At 41.0% G+C, this 9,187-nt stretch overlaps 1 protein-coding gene across 2 annotated transcripts; it reads left to right on the top strand.

Annotated features, from left to right (window-relative positions):
- The first annotated feature begins 356 nt into the window (after positions 1-356).
- On the top strand, positions 357-8,789 carry LOC131155711 (probable LRR receptor-like serine/threonine-protein kinase RKF3). Of its 2 annotated transcripts, XR_009136885.1 has the most exons (2): positions 391-2,566; positions 8,586-8,789. XR_009136885.1 is itself a non-coding variant. In XM_058109056.1 (1 exon), the coding sequence occupies exon 1, from the start codon at positions 589-591 to the stop codon at positions 2,479-2,481; it is 1,893 nt and encodes a 630-aa protein (XP_057965039.1). In that variant the 5' UTR covers positions 357-588; the 3' UTR covers positions 2,482-2,800. The 2 variants fall into 2 exon arrangements, 1 of the variants encoding a protein (XP_057965039.1); XM_058109056.1 differs by lacking the exon at positions 8,586-8,789 and having other exon boundaries at positions 357-2,800.
- Positions 8,790-9,187: the final 398 nt, after the last annotated feature.

The following is a 9,187-nucleotide window of genomic DNA, read 5'->3' as shown; positions in this document are numbered from 1 at the left end:
AGGACCAAGGAAATAGAACATCTGCCGCCTGTAGGAAGAGAAACAGAGCTTGCTTTTGGGAGTGCCTATTCAAATCTCGTTGTTTGATCCAATGAGATTTACCTACTGTAATTGAATGACCACCCCCATCGTTTGAATTTCACTAGATTATATGACATCATTCTGAAAATATTTTCCCATAAAAAAAAAAACTCATCCAACTAGTACCCCGTCTCTCTCTCTCACAGCAGTGGCAGTGGTAGGTAACGGTCTGGGGGATGGAGACCAAAACGGTGCCGTTCTGACAGAGCGCAACCTGCTCCTCGACTTCCCTGCGCCGTCAAAGTGGGCTGCTGGCTGCCGCAACTGCTACGTACAACGATCAAACTCACACGCAGTTCCACCACCATCGCAGAAACTACCCCCTACTTCCCTCCATAACACAGGTCAAACCCTCAAATGCTACCACCCACCCCCAACCCCACCACCCCCCACGCCCCCCCAAAAAATTTCTAACCATCCCTTCTCTCCCCATTTCCACTGCCCCCGCCGGCGGCGCCGCCACCACCACCGTCGCCTTGCAGTTCTCCATAAGCCCATAGCCCTCCAATGTCCATCCTTCACTCCGTCACCGTAATTATCTTCGTGCTATGCTTCGGCCTCTCTTCTCTCTCCCCCTTCACCCGCTCCCAACACGACGCCGCTCCTTGCCCCCTCAACTTCGACGTCCTCCGCGGCCTCGCCCAAGGGTGGCGCCGGCCCACCCTCGACGCCGCCACCGAGTGCCAGTTCATCCGCCAGGGCCTCCGCCTCGTCCAGTCCGAGTACCTCCGGTCTACTGGCCTCTTCCTCCCTCCCCTTAACTCGTCCGAGGCATGCTGGGACTCGTATCAGTCCCTGGTCGACGAGTTCGTCCCCAACTTCGACATCAGATCCGCCTGCGGCTTCCAAACCTCTTGGATTTCACAAGGGTGCATGAACATCACGACTCGATCGCGTTTCGAAGACATCGTTGCCAAATCGTCGTTGGTTGACGTCGCCGGTGCGTGTAACCAGTCGCTCGATAACAGTTCTCCCTGCGCGTTTTGCACCACCAGGCTGTCCAACCTCCAGGCCTCCTATCTTACCGGCCCCTCCGTCGGAAACGTCTCCGATTGCACGGCGTACACGTCTATCTACGCCGCCGCGTTCGCGAACCAGTTCGGTCCTACCAACAAAGGCACCGCCAAATGCCTGTTTCAGCTCGATTTTAGGTCGGGAGGTTCCGGCGGGAAGGGCGGCAAGGTTGTGATTTCGGCTGTCGTTTGCGGTGTCGGCTTGGTGGTGGGTTCCGCTGGGTTTTGGTATTTTCGGCGGCGAAGGAACCGTAGGAGTAAGAAGACAAAGAGCGGTCAAATTGGGACTGGTTTGGCTTTTGGGTTGGATTCAATTCGTGGAAGTACCAGTTTGGTTAAGTTCACATTTGAGGAAATTAAGCAGGCAACTAGAAATTTTTCCAGGGAGAACATTATCGGGAGGGGAGGATACGGAAATGTGTACAAGGGGGCTTTGAAAGACGGGTCTGCAGTAGCAATGAAAAGGTTCAAGAACTGTTCGGCCGCCGGCGACGCCACTTTTGCTCACGAGGTGGAAGTCATTGCAAGTGTTCGACATGTGAATCTCGTAGCGCTGAGAGGGTACTGTACTACTACCACTCCTCTAGAGGGTCACCAGAGGATAATTGTGTGTGATCTGGTGAAGAATGGGAGCCTCCATGATCATCTTTTCGGGTTTACAGAGAAGAAGCTCAGTTGGCCTATTCGACAGAACATTGCGCTGGGGACAGCACGGGGATTGGCCTACTTGCATTATGGGGCTCAACCCACCATCATTCACAGGGATATCAAGGCCAGCAATATCCTCTTAGATGAGAATTTTGAGCCCAAGGTTGCAGACTTTGGCCTTGCCAAGTTCGCGCCGGAGGGGATGACACATATGAGTACTAGGGTGGCCGGGACAATGGGCTATGTTGCTCCAGAGTATGCCTTGTATGGTCAGTTAACGGAGAGGAGCGATGTTTACAGCTTTGGTGTCGTGCTCCTCGAGCTTTTGAGTGGGAGGAAGGCACTCACAGTGGTAGGTGACAGCCAAACCACCCTTGTGAGTGACTGGGCTTGGTCACTGGCGAGGAAAGGGAGGGCTTTAGATGTTGTTGATGAGGGTATGCCGGATGTGGGCAGTCCAGAGAGTATGGAGAAGTATGTTCTGGTTGCCATTTTGTGTTCTCATCCTCAGTTGTATGCTAGGCCAACAATGGATCAGGTGGTGAAGATTTTGGAAACAGATTTGCCAGTTCCTTCGATCCCGGAACGCCCAATTTCAATTGTGTCAGATATGGATGATATTGAGAGATCTGTGAGCAGTAGTGGCTCGGGTCAGCTGACCAGCTCTTCTGGCTACCAGCCATTTACAGTTGAAGGGAACCACCCTCCTTATGATGGGGGATGCAGGGGAAGAGTCTAATGATGCAGTAGTACATCTGCAATTCACATAGTTGGACATGAGAGGATGGTTTGAATTCTCTAATGTTGCCCGTTCTCACTAATTGGTATGTTCATCTTGATTCATTTGTTGATACCAGGCAGTAAAGATACTATTTGAGGTACCTTAAATTGGAAATCCCCACCACTCCATGTAAAGAGAAATAGGTATCATCCACGTCTCAGAATTAGTTTTTTTGAATGTGATAGAAGGATGTTTATGAACTTTTGCTGTCATCCATGTTTCCTTGGAAGCATATATTGTACAGGATTTGCATAAAAGATAAAACTTTTTGTATGAATTGTGAGTACAACAATATACTTGTATGGCATCAGTTTTCACTTTTCACTTCTAAGATGTAGTCCTCTTGGAATATTAAGTTTTCCCTAGCTGAAGAGCAAAATAGACACATGAGAATAACATAAATCATGTCATTCATCTTGAACATTGTACTGTCGTTGCCATAACTAATGTTATTATCATATTTCTATTCTTGGCTATAAATTATAACACTATTGGGAAAAGAAAATTTATTTATGATGATTGATGGGGGAAATAGTTGTCACAGATCATGTAATGGATCAAAGTTCAATTGGCATAACTATAGGTGTTTAAATATGCACTCATCAGAGGTCATTTGGAAGATGATTTCCAAGAAGGAAGGATTTCTCTTTTATGTGAGCATTTTAGCATAGAAGTGCAAAGCAATGGCATGAGATTGTTTTGGAGTTGCAAGGGTAGGGAGGCAAGGAAGATCTTGACTAAAATTTTGAATGCAGACGGTCCTTATCTGGTTTACTGATAATTCAAGCATTTTGTCATTCTTGTTGCAAAGTTACTGAAAATTGAAAGGTTATTTTTTTTAGGTCAGGATAGCCATAGGAGAGGAATTTAAAATTTCTTTAGTGGAATGGAATTCTACTTGCTTCAGGAAGTACGGAGGGTTTCTGCAGCCTACCTGTTAATAATGAGCCCAGCTGCCTTGCAGACTATTATGGAAAGAGGGAGGTTGTGAGGGCAGGGGGTGTTATGTTAATCTGAAAGTGAATGGTACTGTATTGTTTGAGAATTAAGGAGGTTTGGGTGGGGTTATATGTATGGAGTGCATTGGAGCCCTTTTTGCCCGATAAAAAAGTATGTGTGTGTGTGTGTCCATAAAATGGGAGAGGATAATTTCTAAAAAATAAAAATAAAACAAATAAGCAGCTCATATTGGACTAGTTGAATAATACAACTTATAGGGTGCATAGAAGGCTTTTGATTCATATTCAAATCAATACTGACATAATCACATGTAGGAAAAGGTATTCAATGAGTTATCAATTTCATAACAGAATTCCTGTTTATTCTCGTTTAGATGACAGTGTTCATAGTCTATTTGAATTCACAAACTTCTTGAAATTAGTTCAATGTGAAACTTTCCTAAAAAATATCAATAAATTTCTCAAGTCATAATGTCTCTATTAAGATATTAGAGGTTCCAGATAGGTGTAATGCTTTAGTTTTGGGACCTGGACGTTCAAAGATTGACTTGGATTAATCTTGTGGATTGATTCAAATAGGATTTCTGGTTAACCCAATTATGCTTGGGTTAAAGCTTATTATGCTTGATCCCAAAGCTAATAAAATAGGGGTGTTAGCCCCAAGTTTCACTAATTTGATTTTGATGATAATAAACTTTTGTATAGTAATGACTTTGTACTTAAGTTGTTTTTTAACAGAATTAAGTTACTGAAGTTGAAGAATAGAAAAATAAATAAATTTTAAGAGTTAAAATCCTATTGTACTTTTATTCTCTTAATTGTAATAGATTTTATCTCATAAAACTCTAAGAATGTTAAAGGCATGGTGTCACGGACCCCCAAAATAGGACTCAAGTAAGGGTCGTGCGGCACTCGTTGAGAGCTCTCCCCCGACGAGTCAGCCAACAATCACACGTTCAAGCCTACAAGCACGAGCACCAGGTGAGTCTCAATACTCAAGAGAAACAAGGGACAATATGATATCACACGAGCAAGATATTCACATACACGGAATAAGGCTACAACAATAAGGTATATCACAATCCAAGGCAACAAAACACTATAATGAAAAGGACTACTTGTGTTATTTAGATCCAAGAGAATAACTATACAAACCTTAACACAAATAATCATAGATTCATTTTAAATCCCTGGAGAATACAATTAGAGCAGTATCTCTCTTTCCCTTTTTCCCATTACATTGTCACTCCCTAACATCCTCCCCCACTCATTTTATCGACGTTTTCGTCGATGTGTTGTAGAAGACCTCTTTACTCTGCTAATGTTGAAGCTGGTGTCGTCTTCGAATTTACGAAATTTTCAATCTTTCGTATGACATGCTGAAGGTTTTCTGCCTTTTCCCAACTATTCTCTTCTTCTCCCAACGTCATCCACTAAACCAAATATTGTTATTGTTGACGACCTTCTTCATTGACGACTCTGTCTGCAAGGATCTCCTGAACATCTTTGTTTACAGGCCTGCCTTCTGGAAATTATTGATCTCCTTGTCTTTTGTTGGTGCGGATCTGCTTCATCAATGACTTTAGGTTTCTTATGTGAAACACTGGATGGACTGGTCGTTTGTGGCTCTTCTTCCACTCTAGTTGTTCAAACCGATAAGATGCATGCCCCACCTTCTTGATCACTTTGATTGGACTTTCGTAATGGCATAAAAGTCTTTTATCCTTCTTGCGAAGAAATCGAAATGTCTTTGGCGGCACTTTTACGAGAACCAGATCTCTAGTTTCAAATTGTTGTGGTCGTCGCCCTTTGTCTGCCCATTTCTTCATGCGTTTTGATACTTTTTCTAATTGAACTCGAGTGACTTCGATGTTTTACAACCAAATCTTTGTGAATTGGTATGCTTTCAGGCAATTTCCTTTGTATGGACCATCCAGAGTGTGCGGGAGAGTAAAATGGCTTTTATTAGCTGCAGAAGATTTAATAGAATTAAAACAGAATTGTGTCGTGTCTAGTAAAGCAACCCAATTTTCTGATTTGAGTTTACAAAATGCCGCAAGTATTCTTCCAGCATCCCATTAAAACGTTCGGTTTGACCATCTGTCTGCGGGTGATAGCTGGTGGACAGATTAAGGTTTGAACCCATCAAGTAAAAGAGTTCACCCCAAAATCTCCCAATGAATCTGATATCCCTATCACTAATTAGGCTTTCTGGAAGACCCCAATATTTCACCACATACTTGAAGAATAGTTGAGCTGTCTTCTCTGCTGAACATGGCTTCGAAACTGGTACGAAAATTGCATACTTTAAAAACCGATCAATTACCACCAGAATCGTGTCACACTCCTCACTTTTGGCAACGAGGAAATAAGTCCAAAGAGATACTCTCCTATGGCCTTGCAGGTACTCGCAATGGCTCCAACAAACCTGAGGTCTTCTTTCTTTCTACCTTGTCTTGTTGACATATCAAGCAAGTTTTGGTATAACTCATTAGATCGTCTTGCATATTTGGCCAATAGTATCCCTGTGTAATCAATGCATGAGTTCTTCACCATCCAGGGTGTCTAGCCCACAATGTATCATGACACTTTTCTACTAAGGTCTTCCTCAAGTTCTCAGCTTTGGGCACGTAGACTCTCCTACCTTTAGTCATTATCAGCTCATCTTCTACCCATAATTGTCATGTCTTCCCTTCTTCTATTAGTTTGCTCAATGTCAGCAGTTGCTGGTCTGTATTTAAATGTTCCTTGATAAGATCTTTCAAAGGTAACGCCACCCCTACTAGTTGATAAATAACTTATGAGTTTCAATGTTGCCAATTCTGTTTTTCTACTTAAAGAATCAGCCACTTCATTCATCTTCCCTACTTTGTATTCAAAATCAAAACTAAATTCAGTTAGCTTCTCCTGCCAACGGGCTTGTTTTGAGGTTAGTCCTAGTTATAACAGGAAGTGAGTAACTGCCACATTATCGGTTTTTACCACAAATTTAGACCCCAAGAGATAGTGTATCCACACTCGGAGACAGTGTACCACAACAAGAAACTCCTTTTCCTGCACTGTATAGTTTTGTTCGGTACCCGTTAATTTTCTACTTTCAAAAGTAACTGGATGTCCTTCTTGCAAAAGAACTCCCCCTAATGCAAAGTCTGGGGCGTCTGGTTGTACTTCAAATGACTTTGTCACATCAGGAAGGATTAGCACAAGATCTCCTACAATCTTTTCCTTTAATTTAACAAATGCTGATTGACACTCTTCGACCACCCCCATGGTACCCATTTCTTCAATAAATTTGTTAACGACACAACTCTTCTAGAGTACCCCTCTATAAACTTTTGATAGTAGTTGGCTAGCCCCAAGAAGGATCGTAGTTCTCTAACGGATGTAGGTGCTCGTCATTCATTGATGGTTTGTATTGTAATAACCCAAAAAAATATTGAAATTAAATAAGAGGGAAAGGAAAATTTTGAAAAGGGACTCAAAGGGGGGTCTCGTCGACAAACGCAGACTTCGTCCACGAGCACTCTACTGGAGTTTGTTGACATAGACATGTGTCTCGTTGATGAAAAGATACCGAGAGGAGCTTTTTGGTAGTCTGAAATTCGTCGATGAGGGGTTCAGGTTCGTCAACGAATCCGAGTCTATAAGTACACTTAAAATTGGATTTTCACAAGAAACCTACGTAGGAAACTCTCTTTTTCTCTCTCTACGACCCTCTCCCCTTCTCTCTTCGATTTCAGTCCCGTTTCTTGCCGATTCGACAATCCGAGGCCTCCACGACGCTCTTGGGAAAGTTCTCTCCAAATCTGTTGGAGTGGATCGTTGGTGGGACTAACTTGAACTCCATTCCAAATTCATGATAAGGTTTTTATTTGGTATTTGCTTACCCTATAGTTATAGAAAATGTAAAAGTTAGAAAAAATACTGAAATTTTGTTCTGAGAGATGTTGTTTTCAGGGTGATGAGTAGGGAATCCTGCGGGTGTAGGACCAGATACAACAGAGGGGGCTTTTCCATAATTAAGTAAGGGAAATATGCTATGATAGGAAATTTTAGCAAAGTTATTAGAAATGTTATGCATTTATATATATATATATATATATATCAGTATATTATCCAATTTTCTAGAATATGAATTTTATTTGTGTGGTCTGAGTAGATATTTTTCTAATATAAAATTTATATAAATTTTCCCAGAATATCATAATTTATAATATATACAAATATAGATAGATATTTATTAGACAAATATTATAGATATTTTTCCAGACTAGCATGTTACAGTAATTATAGATTGTCATGTTTTCTAAAACCATAACATTCAGATTTAAAGATTTTACAGTCAGATATTATAGACAGATTTACAGTCATAATAGTCAATTACTACAGATATGTTATACAAATGTTACTGTATATACAATACATATTTACAATGTTATGGTTATTTTGGAAACATGATGAAAACATTAGAAAGATTATAGTAGTATATATATACATACAGTATCAGATCCCTGATGAATAGTTCAGACAGACTCAGTTTGTAGAGCACGGTACCGTTGCTATTTACAGATCAGAGTGCAATCTCATAACTCAGATAGTATGTGGGTTCCGTCAACCGTGCTCGGAGAGCTTGAAGACTCCCTAGAACTCTGAGTTGAGGGGGCCCGGTTTGATGAGGTAGTTTTCCAGTTTCGTGTTAGGAGTGGATGCAGTTTGACCGGACTGAGGAAGGGTAGAATATAATGACTTACCTAGTAGGCCAACCAGAGTTAAGTTTAGCCTATGAGCCACACAATTTTGTTATGAGGAGTCAAATCATGACATACAGTTTTTCAGAGAAAAATCACAGCTATATATATGTATACAGATTTTCAGCTTTTAATGATTATAGTATGATATTAGCAGTATGATTGGTAGAAAATTCAGATGACACAGTTATGTTTTAAATTATGATGAAAGTAAGTTCTACTTTATATTAATTTACCCACTGATGCAGTTTTGGATATTATTATAGTATGTATGCAACTCGGTCGCCACACACTAGTAATAGTATATTTCCACTTACTGAGCATCGTCTCACCTAATTACTTTAACATTTTTCAGGTGATCCAGTTAGATGAGTAGACCAGGCTCGCAGATAAAGTGACCTTTTACTTGCCCTATTGATAGGGTAAGCGTATTTTAAGGTTTATGTTTTGGGTAGATGGTATCAGTGGGAAATGTAAAAATGTACCTTTGGTTTAGAAACAATGGATTCTGGTATTGTATGTATATATGTGGATGTATGGCTTTATGTTTTCCGCTGCATAGGTGTGTTTATTATGTATAGGAATATCTCAGTGCCATCTGGGGCCTGAGATGCTATAGTAGGGGTGTTAGAGTAATTTATCTATTTTTTTTTTAAATGGTGTAATTTTTGGGTCGTTACAGTTTGGTATTAGAGTTCAGGTTGCTAAGTTCTATAGATTCTAGAGTACAACAGAAAACAATACCAGAATTTAGAAATGTAATCTTAAGAAGAGTGGAATAGGGTATCAGTAGAGTTGATGTTGGGAAGTTAAGATGAGAATTTAGAGTTTTGCTCTGTGGTTTAGGGGTAGAATTTCGTGGTGGTTTCTGTGATTTTCCTAGGGTGACGATTCCAAGAAAACCATAGTAAACTATCGATGATTTTTATTTTCATACAATAAGGCACAACCTTAAAT

The sequence above is a fragment of the Malania oleifera genome, chromosome 5, assembly GCF_029873635.1.
Source record: "Malania oleifera isolate guangnan ecotype guangnan chromosome 5, ASM2987363v1, whole genome shotgun sequence".
NCBI lineage: Eukaryota > Viridiplantae > Streptophyta > Magnoliopsida > Santalales > Ximeniaceae > Malania > Malania oleifera.
This window is presented reverse-complemented; position numbering and strand designations above follow the sequence as displayed.

Coding starts and splice junctions, on each gene's coding strand:
- LOC131155711 (XM_058109056.1), top strand. CDS start 589: ATGTCCATCCTTCACTCCGTCACCGTAATTATCTTCGTGCTATGCTTC.